The 16,304-nt window shown below is 36.3% G+C and overlaps 1 protein-coding gene across 1 annotated transcript in view; it reads right to left on the bottom strand.

Annotated features, from left to right (window-relative positions):
* LOC126359502 (ubiquitin-protein ligase E3C) overlaps nt 1-16,304 on the bottom strand; it is a 199,414-nt gene that overhangs the window by 134,974 nt on the left and 48,136 nt on the right. The window contains exon 5 of the mRNA XM_050007636.1: nt 12,348-12,601. Coding sequence (XP_049863593.1) covers nt 12,348-12,601 — 254 coding nt within the window. The remainder of the gene's footprint in view (nt 1-12,347; nt 12,602-16,304) is intronic.

Below are 16,304 nucleotides of genomic sequence, written 5' to 3'. Positions count from 1 at the left end.
CATGTTTCACTACCATACAATGCTGTACTCCAGACATACATCCTCAGAAATTCCTTCCTCAAATTAAGGCCGATATCTGATATTAGTAGACTTCTCTTGGCCAGTAATGCCATTTTTGCCATCGCTAGTCTGCTTTTGATGCGCTCCTTGCTCCGTTCGTAATTAGTTATTTTATTGCATAGGTAGCAGAATGCCTTAACTTCATCCATTTCATGACCATCAATCCTGATGTTAAGTTTCTTGCTGTTCTCATTTCTACTACTTCTCATTACCTTTGTCTTTCTTCGATTTACTCTCAGTCCATACTGGGTACTCATTAGGCTGTTCATTCTGTTCAGCACATCAAATAATTCTTCTTTACTTTCACTCAGGATAGCAATGTCATCAGTGAATCATATCATTGAATCCTTTCACCTTGTATTTTAATTCCACTCCTGAACCTTTCTTTCATTTCCATCATTGCTGCCTCGATCTACAGATTGAATAGGAGGGGTGAAAGGCTACATCCTTGTCTTACGTCCTTTTTAATAAGAGCATTTCATTCTTGGTCATCCACTGTTATTATTCCCTCTTGGCTGTTGTACATATTGTATGTGACCCGTCTCTCCTTATAGTTTAGCGCTACTTTTTTCAGAATTTCGAACATTTGCACCATTTTACATTGTCAAACACTTTTTCCAGGTCAACAAATCCTATGAACGTGTCTTGATTTTTCTTAGTCTTGCTTCGATTATTAACCACAACGACAGAATTGCCTCTCTGGTGCCTTTACCTTTCCTAAAGCCAAACTGATCATTTTCTTTTCCATTCTTCTGTATATTATTCTAGTAAGCAACTTGGATGGATAAGCTGTTAAGCCGATTGTGTGATAGTTCTTGCACTTGTCAGTTCTTGCACTCTTCAGAATTGTGTGCATGACGCTTTTCCGAAAGTCAGATGGTATGTCGCCAGACTCATACATTCTACATACCAACATGAATAATCATTTTGTTGCCACTTCCCCCAATGATTTTAGAAATTCTGATGGAATGTTATCTATCCCTTCGGCCTTATTTGATCTTGAGTCCTCAAAAACTCTTCTAAATTCTGATTTTAATGCTGGATCCCCTATCTCTTCTAAATCAACTCCTGTTTCTTCTACTATCGCATCAAACAGACCTACCCCTTCACATAGGCTTTCAATGTACTCTTTCCACCTATCCGCTCTCTCCTCGGAATTTAACAGTGGAATTCCCGTTACACTCAATGTTACCACCCTTCCTTTTAATGTCACCTAAGGTTGTTTCAACTGAATATGTAGGCACAATACATGTTTAAATCCAGAGGGACAAATAAAATGGCATCAGAAATTACCCCAAATGCACTCCCTGAAAACTATTTCGATCAATTAGTTCATGAGCCCACTCAAATAGCAATGGCTGTGAAGACACTTGATCTCTCAGCAATGAATAATCCTGTGCTAATAACGAGAATAAAAATGTATACAGAGTTAGTGAACACAGTGTTGTTGTAGCAAGACTGAAAACCTAACTCCCAAATCCTCAAAAAATAAATGAAAGATATATCTATTCAAAACAGAAGATAAAAATTTGCTTGACGTCTCCAAGGGAGACAATCTCAACTCCTTCCAGACAAACAATGTAAGTGTAGACCAGATGTGGCTTGAATTCGAAGAAATAGTATTGATACCAACTGAGTGATTTACAACCAAATAAATAACATGTGACAGATATGATACCCCACAGCACACAAAACAGGTCAGAAAATTGTCAGCTGTGGGGGGAGGGGGAGCATTCCAAATTTCAACAAATGCAAAATCTCCAAAATTAGCAATATTTTACAGAAGCTTGAAGTTTAGTGTAGGCTTCAACACGAGATGTTTATAATGGTTGCCACAACAAAACTGTTTCTTGAAACCTGGCAGAAAATCCAAAGGGAGTCTGGTCGTATGTAAAGTATCCTTGTAGCAAGACACAATTAGTGCCTTCTCTGCATGATAGCAATGGAAATACAATTGATAACAATGCTGCTAAAGCAGACTTACTAAACACAGCCTTCCAAAATTCCTTCATCAAAGAAGATGGAGTAAATATTACAGAATTCAAATCAAGGACATCTGCCAACATGAGTAACTCAGAATTAGATGTCCTCAGTGTAATTAAGCAATTTAAATCACTTAATAAAAGTATGTCTTCTGGTCAAGGCTGCATACCAATTAGGTTCCTTTCAAATTATGCTGATGCAATGGCCCCATACTTAACAATAATATACAACTGCTCGCTTAAAGAATGATCCATATTTAAAGACTGGAAAGTTGAATGGATGGCACCAATATGCCAGAGAGGTACTAGGAGTAATCCACTAAATTAAGGCCCGTATAATTAATGTTGATATGCAACAGGATTTTGGAACATATATTCTGTTTGAACATTATGAATTATGTTGAAGTGAATGATCTATTGACACATTCAACACAGATGTAGGAAACAACATTCTTGTGAAATACAGCTAGCTCTTCACTCACGTGAAGTTGATTGGTACTGAGAAGTGATTTCAAATTGATTCTGTATTTCTGGATTTCCAGAAAGCTTTGGACACTGGACCTCAAAAATGGCTTGTAATCAAATTGCATGCTTATGGAGTATCATCTCATTTATGTGGCTGGATTTGTGATTCACTACACGTGATTCGGCTACACAACAAAATCAATCAAATCTAAAGGCCATAAAATGAAGTACATACCTAGGAATTACAATTATGGACAACTTAAATTGGAAATAACAGACAGAATATGTTGTGGGGAAGGTAAACCAAAGCCTGTGTTTTATTGGCAATAAACTTAGGAGACCTACTAAAGAGACTGCATACACTATGGCTGTCCATCATATTTTGCAGTACTACTGCATGGTGTGGGATCCTTACCAGGTAGGATTAACAGAGTACATTGAGAAAGTTCAAAGAAGGGCAGATCATTTATTGAGAAACAGGGAAGAGTGTGTCAGTGACATGATACAGGATTTGGGGTGGACATAACTGAAACAAAGGTGTTTCTCGTAGCGGTGGGACCATATCACAAAATTTTGATCATCAACTTTCTCCTCCAAATGCGAAAATATTTTGTTGATGTGACCTACACAGGGAGAAACGATCATCACTGTAAGAGAAATGAGACCTCACACAGAAAGATATAGATGTTTGTTTTTTCCGTTCAAGAATGGAATAATAGAAAATTATTGTGAAAGTGATTCGATGAACTCTCCACCAGGCACTTAAGTGTGATTTGCAGAGTATCCATTCAGACGTAGACATTTATGTAGATTACGATGATGAGCAGAGGTTCCCTGCAAATTATGACGATACAGTGAAGGTTGAGGTGATGTGTGATGTATTAATCTATTATGAGGACACTGATGATGCTACTGATAATGACAATGGTGTTAAGGATTTTTATTATTGAACTGTGGAAGTTCATTTTCACTGTGTCTTGTGGTATGTATTTGCAGCAAAGTGATAGATAATTTAATGTTGTGCCGACATAGGGTCTTATGATTCTAATACAAATATGGATTACAGCTATAGCCTGATCCATGAAGGATAGCAGTTTGTGCAGGTCAGAACAAGGATCGGGACTGCATCGTTGCTAGTTACAAGCAACAGTTGGGGTGTGCCCACAGAGAGGCTGTATGGTTGAAGTAAGCGAGTATCCCGCAAATTATGTCTCTTGCTTGCGTGTATAAAATTTGTCACTCGCCACCACCATCAGCCCTATCAGCTTGCAACAAATGGAATAAAAATGCATTAAATAACTCACTATGATCACATTTAATGCTTGCATCGCATAAAACATTCACAGCAGAGCGCCCCGAACACTACTAATCACTCACTGGCTGTCGGTGAATCAGGGTGTATACGTGGACAAGGAAGAAAAATTCCCCGATTTCCCGGTTAAAAACACATTTTCTCCCGGGTGAAAACACGCTTTTCCGTGTTAAGTGACAGTATATTTTCGCATATCAATCCTTTGAGTGGTTAAGTTTTTATACACGGGTGCAGAATTTCCAGGCACTTCAGAAAACGAAAGACAGAGTGTGCAGCAACATCTACGTTGCGTATTTTCATATTACGAAAGTATCCATTGGAATTCCACCAAACACCGCATGTTACTTTCTGAATCATTGAAATAGAGATTGCGATGCGTTTCTGTGAGCCAGTCATAGCTCATGTCATGTGACCTTGGCAGCCGATGACAGTGGATATTCAGAGCATAGACACGTGATGTAGTCAGCCAACAGCAACATCACTGTTACGTAGCATGATCACACAAACATGTGAAGTTAATAGTTTAAATTAATATACATAATGTTGCTACAAGAGAAGGAAAGCTTTGACATATAATATTGGTCTCTTTAGGTTAATAAGCTGCAAGAGAAGCTACGATTTCGCATTTAATGTTTATCTTTTTTCCGCGTGTTACACTTAAGATATATCACACAAATGTGCCAGTAAAATTTTTAATAATGACAAATGTCTGACCTTCAGGGTTCGAAGTTATTTTAAACGGCTCATCATCAAAGAGCCAATTTTTTTAAATGAGAGTCAAAAGCTCAGTGATTTAAGAAATTCATGGTAAATTCTCGCACATAGTTCAACTTATGTAAAAGGATATTTACTTTGGAAGTAACGCTTTTCAAACCACCATTCACAATATTTTCCCGCGACCTGTTAGAAACAGGTTCGTTTCAGCAGTTGCCAGAGAGCGCAGACAACAGGCGTCACCGCGCTTGCGCAGCTACCATGACGCAGGAAGACCGTGTGTATATACGTGTAAAACATTGAAAGATTATACACTACGTCATTAAAGAAACAAGACATCAGAGGATACTCCAAGAGCATCGGAATTTCGTGAACCATAACTAAAATGTGCACATTTAAAGCACACATTCATATGTCCAGATTCCCAATCAAGTAGACCTCGACCTGATATTAAGCTTTTCAGTGTGGTTTTCTGGATGTAAATTTTCTTGGAGCACCAGTACAGTATTATATCATGTTTGGTTCTTTATTATGGCATAACGCCATACGTGCTAGAAGATGAAAACATGCACTTGAAATGCAGTGAACAGTTGAAACTAGCCAGTACTGTAGAATTAAACATTTCGTTTCAAATACATTGACTGTCTCTGCGGAAAAGGTTAATAAAAGTCATATTTCTTTAGCAAACAGACAAAAATAACTTCATTGTTCTGCAAGGCGATTAATGCTGGACAGTCAGAAAGAAGGAAATAAAATAAAATCTGAAACTAATGACATATTTTAGTCTTCCATAATTATGTGAATGTACTTTAATGCACTTGATAGTTCCCGACCATAGATATCTGTTTTGTTTTCATTTGACGTAAGAGTAAAAGAAGTAGAAACAGCAAACTCGCTAAATGTGAACACAGATCAAGTGAAAACTATCCACTATAACTCAGCTTCCTCTGCACATCAGCCTTGGATCTATGATATTTGCAAACCGGGTCGGGTCAATACTAAAAAATCGAATTTTCATAAATATGTTCATCTTGTAGCGCACATCTTTCAAAAAAGTCTGTAACATAATATATATATATATATGTTCGAGGAAATGTAAGACATGTTATTTGGTGTTAAGTGTGCCAAAGTGCAGTGCCACGCCTCTTCATAAAGCATTCTCCTATCACACATCACCATATTTCGCTCCGTGGAAATAAAACGTGTATATTTTTTACTGAATGCCATCAAACTATATTCAGGACAGTGGAAGTTGAAATGATCTGTGGTGCCTCTCCTGCTCCCAGTCGAAAAAATTCTCGCAATTAATAGCGGATGGGATTATTTGTAATCGGGAGAACCAGAACTCTTCAGAAAATTTGCCCTCTTTATTGCCTATTAGCTAATAACTTGCTGTTATGTGTGACAAAATTAAATATAGGATACATAAAACCAATAAATAAAAGAAACACGTTTCTTCAATCCTTAGCCCCTAGCATTTTTCTCTCTCTATTCTTGCTACAGCTTTACACGGCATGCTTTCCTTTCTGGGAAAGAATCTATTACTTCATCAAAGCTCCTGAAACGATTCACTACATGAAAAATTGAAATGTCGTTATCTAATACTGAAAAAGCTGTTAACGCAATTACGGTACCCAAGACTAGTGTGATTTCTCGATCTGATTACGTCTATTTTGTCACTGTCTGCTAGATAAAAAGAGGCCTTTCTAATATAGGAGCAATTTTGTAAGACACATCAAATAAACATGACTGTTTTGGCACAAACGGCCATTTTTATAACACAACAGAATATAATACGCGAAGTGCCAATATCAACTGCGTATTAGGGCTACTACAAGCAAAATGCTTTATGTTAGGAAATAGTTTCACATTTCATTCATACACTCCAGCTTCTTAAGCATTAGATCGAAAAGTAATAACGAAATTTTTATATAAATTTGGAATCGTCTTATTCTTCCACAATTTGTGTGATGTCGCCATTTCTTCCCCTTCCTCGTTCTAACAAACAATCTTGTCATCACCAATTCTGTAGCTATTCCTGCCATTGTCAAAATTTGTTTACCGATTAATTTCACTAACCCTGCCGGAATCACAGGTTTAGTTATCCTGCGATTGTTTTCCGGTTAGGCGTTATTACGTGTTCGTACAACACGTTTTCCGCGTTACTTCTAGAATTGAACTTAAGCGGCTGTTAGCTGGGGCTTTACAACTGGTCCTTACTAGTGTAGCGACCTGGCCAAAAATTTTCTGTCCAAATTTCATTTTCTTGGGTACACCGAGAAGATAATACGTAATCTTTCTCACTTGATATTCCTGTCAGTTTTTTATTTCCACTCTGGTATTCTGAATCTATGGATTTCGCTAGTAATTATAACAACGCTGATCATTCACAAACCCAAACCACACAATCAGACAGCGATTGGCATTCATATGTTCATCTTTACTTCGCTCAGCTCGTAAGTTTATTTCTAGATGTGACGAGGATTCTCCTGACAGAGACATCACGTACAGTCGCACACCATGCATGCATTCAAAAATCAACTTATGATTCATTCAGAAACCAACTTAAAATGTGTTCAAAAACCAACAGGGAAGCGTTTCAAAATAATCGATAGAAAAACGTGCGCTGGATGCTAGGCAATTTGTGAAAAGTCTTTTTTTTTTTTTTTCCCGTCCAGAATATGAATTTGGCGCCCCCTTTTCCTTGTAGCATCTAGCTTCTTGCTGCATCTTCTTGCACGGCCAATAGCCACATTCCGGTAGCCAGAAGCAGGAGAATCTACAGCTCAAACGCAACTCAACTGCGCATGCGCATGCACATGCACATGCACCCGCTCCGAACTGCTAAAACGAATCTAATGTGAACAGTTGTGACTTCACACTCATCGGAGATAATTTGTTGTTATGAAGCATTGCATAGTCTTCCTAAAGCCTTTGACTTTTTGCTGTTGGCAGACCACTGCATGAGCACTGTGTGTCGTCGTATATGGTGCATTTCCTTTGCAATTTGAGTTATTTTCGTTTTTTTTCCCTCTCGTTTATGTTTTATTGTTGAAGTATTATGCTGCAGTAGCGGGATACAGTAATTTCCTCTGTTAGAGTAGCGCTTCTTACCAGTCAAAATTACAAAAATTTAACCAAAAACTGAAACAATGAAAAATTCCCGGGTTTCTCCCAGTTTTCTCCTGGATGAAAAAAATCCCGGGTTTTTCCCGGTTGTCCCAGATCATATACACCCTGTGAATGCGCCACGTAGGTGTGCAGAACAAGCCTAAACTCTGCCACCATCATTTGGGACTCCAAATATAATAACTTTGCAATGATAACATGTTGACAGGATGATAAAGCAATAACAGTTAACTGTGAAAAATGTTTAGTAAAGTTATGTTGCTGACAATAGTATACTGATCAGCAGAAACAAATGCTGGACATATTCAATTAACAAAATAGAAACATGTACAAAAGGAAATGCAGAAGGAGGAGGGGCATTATAACAGGAACTATGTTAGAAACTGATTTATAAGTAAAAGTATATGGGGGTGATTGTTACTGGAGAAATGTCAAAAGATTTTACTGCTATTATTTAGACAAAGCGATCACACTTTAGTGAATATATTTCTGTTAGTAACATACTTTTGAAGAAAAATCCTTGATTGCTGTGAAGTTATTTTTAAGTCTTTCTATCACTCATAATGTTGACAGGATTATTTTGCATGTTATATATAGTTTTAAAGTGTGATTAATAATTAGTCAATATGGTCATTTTGCTTCACGTTTCTTTGAGTACCAATAACCTGGTAATCAGTTCTTTAATGACACATATCTGAATTTTTGTACACAGAACACCACTATTTAAGGAGTTATCATACGAGAAATGTTACCTTAACACCGGATTTTGTAACCAGTATCATTTTTATCTACTCATATAATAAGAATTGACATTTGTAGAACGAGTGTTATAACTATCCAGCTGAACCTAACAATCAGCATGTTCCAGAAAATATCAGACTTCAATTAAAGATTTTTCAAACTAAACTTTATTTAGTTATCAGTCTCCTGATTGTAACAGAGCACTTATTTTTATTAAAAATATTTTATTTAAAGAAATATGAACTTACACTGTCTATAAAGTATGTATTGCATAAAATGTGTACACAGATGAAAATTATTTATATTAGTATTGACATGACCTCATCTAAAATCTTGCCATTTTTGAGACAACAATTGCTTTTTCAAAAATATTTTGTTTGAAATATTATTGATGATGAAAAATTCCTTATTCGGACCATTGTATAGTCAAACAGTAAATGATTTGTATAACCAATGCAATATTCTCATAACTCTGATCTGCTACTTTCTAAAAATGTGAACTTTTGTCAAAACTAATGTCCTAATTATAAAATTATTACAATTAAAAACTTTGTTTCTCAAAAGTGCTTATGGGCAATACAAGCTCATGAATATGGGCATTGTGTACCTCTGCCTCAGTCTGTTTTTTCTTCATTCCGTAAACATAATAAATTCCCTTTCTTCAAGAGTTTGTACATTTGTTTCAATCGTGTGTAGAAATGGTATTCTGAACAGTTGATCAGACAATAATAAACAACGAAAATGTCTACAAAATGTGTTTCAGTCATCGGGTAAGAAACTAGGACTTGTACGATGAGCAGGAAGCAAGAGAGAAATATAAGCAACACATATTCAATTTGTAATAATTTCTTCAAAGTGTTAATTAAGTAGTGCAAGAATGGTGAGCATTTATACCCAAAATGCACTTATTTTGTTTTCTCTGTTCAACTTCGTTGCTTCCCGGCTGGGATGGAATACTGCAATCCAAGGTACTATTGACATTGGTTTGCTGCTAATTCTGACGAGATTGACTCTAGAACTGAAATATGCACAGTGATTCACTTTCTCCTTACTTTGCACTGTGTAAGTAATCCCACTCCCATTATACAATTTTCTGTGCACTGTTACTTATTACCTTACATCTGTCTGGTCATAAATCATTATTCTCTAAATGTTTATTCTCTTTCCATTTTCTATTCACTGATCCTCACTATACCTAGACTGAAACCCATCTGGATAGCTGTGTGCGTTGACACTACCACTTCTGGTACAAGGAGATTTGCTAGACCCGTATCGAATCTGCCCGGCAGATTAATGGTGAGGCGTTGGTCTGTTGGCCAGCCTAGATGTGGTTTTTAGACAGTTTTCCACATTCCAGTAGGTGTATGCCAGGCTGGTTCCCAAGTTCCACCTCAGATACATGCTACATAAACATTTGGAACACTTTCTCACACTCGCACGCAGAATTTACTCCATACACAGACATTGGATGAACTGCTTATGTCCTGGGGCGTGAATAGAAACCGATGACCGTAGCTGTTTGGTCTCTTTAAACACTTGCTCAGCATAAGTGTCTAGATTGGACCTTTGCACTTCCTTTCGTAGATTTTCTGCCATCCCTACCAAGTTCAAATTCTTGAAATTCCATACTCCAACCCATAGGACATCACTCTTTCATTGGCTATTCAATCTTCTTCTCACAGTTACCTCCTTCTTGGCTGGCCTCTCTTGGAGATCATAATGGGGACTAATCCAGAATCTTTTGCAGACAGAGTGATCATTATAACACTTTTTCAGTTACTAGCAAAAGCCCTGTGAATACACATTGTGTGTATTGAATGCTGTGATTTCCATTGCCTTGTACAGCCTCATTCTGTTTATCACTGCTGATTCTTCCATCTATTACAAGACCGAAGGCGAAAGGAGGGTGACTCCTTACACTTTGTACTCAATACATAAGCAGCAGCTGGGTTTGAACCTGGGACCCATAGTGTTATGATTACTAGTCAAAGATGTCACCCTTAGACCACTACACTAAACTCTTCCTGTGTGCACTCACTTTTTAGCTAAGGGATTATCTTCTGTAGATCAAATGCACAAAACATGGACAAAATTTTCAAACTGCAGTAATGGATCATAACTGTAAGCAGTCATTTTTGTAAGAAACAATTTAAAAAACTGAGTATCCTTACTGTGTCACTTGAATTCATCTTTTCAATATTTTGTGCACTTCAACAAGAACATTAATATATGACAAATATTTCCCTACATTCTCATGGAACAAGGACCAGTTTGGACACAAATTTACTACGTAAAAGAAACCTAAACAGCATTTTCTAACTAAGATTAAAATTGTATAATAATTTGCAGAAGCATTTGAAAGAGAGAATTTAAATATATTAATTATTTAATGGCATAATTTACTTAACAGGATCCGGGGCTAAGTATAAAATCATGTTTCAAATAGTCTTTCATGATGATAATGCCTTATGAAATTGAATGAAACGCTCTCTCTCTCTCTCTCTCTCTCTCTACCCCCCCCCCCCCCCTCCCCCTCAATCCACTATTTTGACTAATTCTGTCTCTAGGATGCAATGATCGATCCATGTTTTGTGTACAGTTTTATAGCAATGACAGAACTTTTTTGTATAATGCTTTGGATTTTCTGATCTGATTTCAAAACATTCTCTTTTGAGCATTTTTCCCCAACAACTGCATTCGCCACACACATATAGCTTCTTCAATAGCAAACATTCAACTGGGGCCTTGTAAGGTACTACCACATGTGTGACATCTAACATGTCAACAAGATCAAAAATGAGATGTTCTTAAGATTCCATGAATTTTACAATTCATTTCTACGGAAGAATCCTATAGACGAAACCTCAATTAGGCATCTGACACACAATAAATTATATTGCCAAGAGCTGTGAGCCTTTAAGTGTGTGGCATAGTAGTCAGCGTCATTGGCAGCCATGCTGCAAGTTGCCAGTTCAAACCGAAACACCAACAGTTATTTGTTATTTATCATTTGTGGAAAGTTCTTGATACAGCTTAACTCCGTAATGTTTGTCTATTTTAGAATATTCTATGTTTGTGTATATACTATCATTCTGGAATATTCAATCTGTGTCCAAGAGTTCAATTCTGTTCTGAATGTATGTTAGTGTCAATAATAAACATGCTTTCACTTCCAATTGTTGTACTTCATTGATGACCCAGTCTTCAAATTTGGATTTGATTGTGGTTTTGACATGCCAATATGACCAAATTTAAATCAGTCTGTCAGGTAATTGAACATTCATGCAGAGTCTGATGAACTTCTGTATAAACTAACAAAGCAGCCAATAAAGAACTGTATTTGTTATCTGAGTACTTGAACAAAACTGTCATAAGAATTACGTTTACCAGTAGTTGTGTTACTTATCAAAATTTCCCAGTATTTCATAGAAATTTGTAAGACAATCAATAAATATGGTGAGACTGATGTCAATATGTGAAGAAGCAACTGCCAGAATAAATCTGTAAGGGCAATAGTTCAAATACATTAATGTCAGACTAAAACCAACACCTGAAGATGGGTGTATAAGAGCCCAGAACCAATCTTGTTATAATAAAACAACTTTACAACTGAAGTGGTGTTTTCAACCTCTGGTATAATGCTCAGATGTGAATGTTCTTCCAACAGGGTTGTTTGTCTTTCTTACAATTATTTCGCTGGGCAGAAAATGAACTAATTGAGCAGTTATGCACATCTGATTTCATATGAACATAAATGATACAGTAGATTTGTAAGGTCAGTGCCAATACCTATACAGCAGTCAACAACACAACAAACTCAGCTATGTAAAGTTCTGCTTACTTTTCACTGCCACTATTCAAAACCAAAGTACATTTCACTTTTGGTTCATATAATACAATATTTTTGCACAACGATTCAGATGAAAGATGACAAAGTTTCCTACCTGAAACGGTTATCTGGAACTCTTGTGACAACATTAAGTGGCCGTGCAATCAGTTCGAAAAGGCAGGCTGCCAGCTGAGTAGGTGGATTAGAACTGGGTCCCATCATCGGTGGTGTACGGCTGTCAACTAATCGACGCACTTGCCTGAAGTATCCATGTGCTATTAGATGAGAGAACAGTTTTACCAAATATGATGTAGCGCCATTTGTTCCAAGTATACGGATACTGTTCTCCCATGATGTAAACACCTCCACCTGACAAAAAAAAGAACGGAAAAAATAATTTAGTTGAATAACAAAAACGAAAATGACATTAAGACGTTGCACAGAACAGGAAAATTGTTAACATTGTGTCTAGTACAACTACCCACTCAGAGTAACAAATTAGTATGTCTGTCGTGTTGAAAATAAAAATGTTTTCACTGCTTAAAGAATTATATTGTTATACAATTACAGTATGAGAAAATGACAAGGAAGGAATGAGATTTACATTTGTGGTATACAAATGAAGCAATTAATTTGCTATAGTGGCCAGCACGAAAATAGGGCTTCAAGGTCATCTCACCATCTTACAGCATTGCCAGTTATTATTATTTCTTTCTTATCTCAGACGTTATGTCTGGTCAAAAGTGGAAAGTGACACGGACCTTGATCAAGCGTGACTTCCTTTTAACTGTACAGTATAAGTTATATTGCATTTAGGAACTTTCGGGTAATTGAACATGTATCAATAATTACGGATTTCTGTAGTTGTATATATAAGTTTGGATGTAGCTGTATTGCATTGATGTACTGGTGGATGACTCCTGTAGTTGATAGTATAATTGGTATAATGTCAACTTTATCCTGATGCCACATATCCTTGACTTCCTCAGCCAGTTAGAAGTATTTTTCAATTTTTTCTCCTGTTTTCTTTTGTATATTTGTTGTATTGGGTATGGATATTTCGATTAGTTGTGTTAATTTCTTCTTTTTATTGGTGAGTATGATGTCAGATTTGTTATGTGGTGTTGTTTTATCTGTTATAATGGTTCTGTTTCAGTATAATTTGTATTCATCATTCTCCAGTACATTTTGTGGTGCATACTGGTATGTGGAAACGTGTTGTTTTATAAGTTTATGTTGTAAGGCAAGCTGTTGATGTATTATTTTTGCTACATTGTCATGTCTTCTGGGGTATTCTGTATTTGCTAGTATTGTACATCTGCTTGTGATGTGATCTACTGTTTCTGTTTGTTGTTTGCAAAGTCTGCATTTATCTGTTGTGGTGTTGGGATCTTTAATAATATGCTTGCAGTAATATCTGGTGTTTATTATTTGATCCTGTATTGCAATCGTGAATCCTTCCGTCTCACTGTATATATTGCCTTTTCTTAGCCATGTGTTGGATGCGTCTTGATCGATGTGTGGCTGTGTTAGATGATACAGGCGCTTGCCATGTAGTGTTTTCTTTTTCCAATTTACTTTCTTCGTATCTGTTGATGTTATGTGATCTAAAGGGTTGTAGAAGTGGTTATGTAATTGCAGTGGTGTAGCCAATGTATTTATATGAGTGATTGCTTTGTGTATTTTGCTAGTTTCTGCTCGTTCTAGAAAGAATTTTCTTAAATTGTCTACCTGTCCATAATGTAGGTTTTTTATGTCTATAAATCCCCTTCCTCCTTCCTTTCTGCTTAATGTGAATCTTTCTGTTGCTGAATGTATGTGATGTATTCTATATTTGTGGCATTGTGATTGTGTAAGTGTATTGAGTGCTTCTAGGTCTGTGTTACTCCATTTCACTACTCCAAATGAATTGGTCAATATTGGTATAGTATAAGTATTTATAGCTTTTGTTTTGTTTCTTGCTGTCAATTCTGTTTTCAGTATTTTTGTTAGTCTTTGTCTATATTTTTCTTTTAGTTCTTCTTTAATATTTGTATTACCTATTCTTATTTTTTGTCTGTATCCTAGATATTTATAGGCATCTGTTTTTTTCCATCGCTTCTATGCAGTCGCTGTGGTTATCCAATATGTAATCTTCTTGTTTAGTGTGTTTTCCCTTGACTATGCTATTTTTCTTATTTCCCTTGACTATGCTATTTTTCTTACATTTGTCTGTTCCAAAAGCCATATTTATATAATTGCTGAATACTTCTGTTATCTTTAGTAATTGGTTGAGTTGTTGCTGCCAGTAGTTTTAGATCATCCATGTATAGCAAATGTGTGATTTTGTGTGGGTATGTTCCAGTAATATTGTATCCATAATTTGTATTATTTAGCATGTTGGATAGTGGATTCAGAGCAAGGCAGAACCAGAAAGGACTTAATGAGTCTCCTTGGTATATTTCACGCTTAATCTGTATTGGCTGTGATGTGATATTATTTGAATTTGTTTGGATATTAAGTGTGGTTTTCCAATTTGTCATTACTATGTTTAGGAACTCAATCAATTTAGGATCTACTTTGTATATTTCCAATATTTGTAGTAACCATGAGTGGGGTAAACTATCAAAACCTTTTCGGTAATCGATGTATGCATAGTGTAGTGACCTTCGTTTAGTTTTAGCTTGATATGTCACCTCTGCATCTATTATCAGTTGCTCTTTACATCCTCATGCTCCTTTGCAACAGCCTTTTTGTTCTTCATTTATAATTTTGTTCTGTGTTGTATGTGTCATTAATTTCTGTGTGATGACTGAAGTTAATATTTTGTATATTGTTGGTAGGCATGTTATGGGGCGGTATTTAGCTGGGTTTGCTGTGCTGCTTGATCTTTAGGTTTCATATAAGTTATTCCATGTGTAAGTGTATCAGGGAATGTGTATGGGTCTGCAATGTAACTGTTAAATAATTTAGTTAGATGTGAATGTGTTGAGGTGAACTTCTTTAGCCAGAAATTTGCTATTTTATCTTTTCCAGGGGCTTACCAATTGTGAGTAGAATTAATTGCTTTGGTGACTTCATGTTGCAAAATTATCACTTCAGGCATTTGTGGTATCATCTTGTATGTGTCTGTTTCTGCTTCTATCCACCGTGCATGTCTGTTATGTTGTACCGGGTTTGACCATATGTTGCTCCAGAAGTGTTCCATGTCTGTTATGTTTGGTGGATTGTCTATTTTAATGTGTGTGTTATCTATTGTCTGGTAAAATTTCTTTTGGTTTGTGTTGAATGTTTGGTTTTGTTTCCTTCTATTTTCACTCTTTTTGTATCTTCTAAGTCGTTTGTCCAATGCTTGTAATTTCTGCTTCTTTTGATGTCTTACAAATTGTGTTAGCTGTCCAATGTCTTCTCAGTTTTTCTATTCTGATCTGTAGCCTGTGTTGCCATGCTGGTTTTGTGGGTTTCTTCTGTGTGTTGGTTGGTTCTGATCTCTGCCTAGTGTGTATATTTAGTGTAGTGAGTGCTCCTATATAAACCAGTAGTTGTAACTCTTCCATAGTTGTGTTTTCATTTATTTTGTTGTGTATGATTGTGTTGATAGTTTTTATTGTTGTTTCGACTTGAGGGTTATTTGGCGGTCTATGCAAGAATGGTCAAATGATCCGTATTTGTGTCTTTGTATCCTATATATGTCAGCTGAAATTTTTCTTCTATACCTAACATGTGTGTCACTTCGTGCTCTATTTGTACTTGTTCTGGTGGCAGTCTTAAGATTTCGTTTTCCTCTGATTGTTTAATTGATGTGTGTTGTTCTTTGTTTGCTTGCTCTGGGCTGTGTGAGTCCATTACTGTATTTCCTTCTTCTTCTTCTTCTTCTTCTTCTGATTGCACATTATTTTGTTCCAGTATTTGTTGTACTTGTTGTTTGATGTTTTCTAATTCTGACTGGGGTATCCTGTTATTTTTGATTATTACACGGATCTGATCAGCTAGTCGTTGTTCTGTTAAAAAATTTTAATTCTGGGTATCTGGTAATAAATGTTGTGTATACTTGTGATCTGTATCCAGTTGTGTTGGTTCCTAGGTTTGTTGC

The sequence above is a fragment of the Schistocerca gregaria genome, chromosome 1 (assembly GCF_023897955.1).
Source record: "Schistocerca gregaria isolate iqSchGreg1 chromosome 1, iqSchGreg1.2, whole genome shotgun sequence".
In the NCBI taxonomy this organism is placed as follows: domain Eukaryota; kingdom Metazoa; phylum Arthropoda; class Insecta; order Orthoptera; family Acrididae; genus Schistocerca; species Schistocerca gregaria.
The sequence above is the reverse complement of the archived record's forward strand: the minus strand, read 5'-3'. Positions and strand labels throughout refer to the sequence as shown.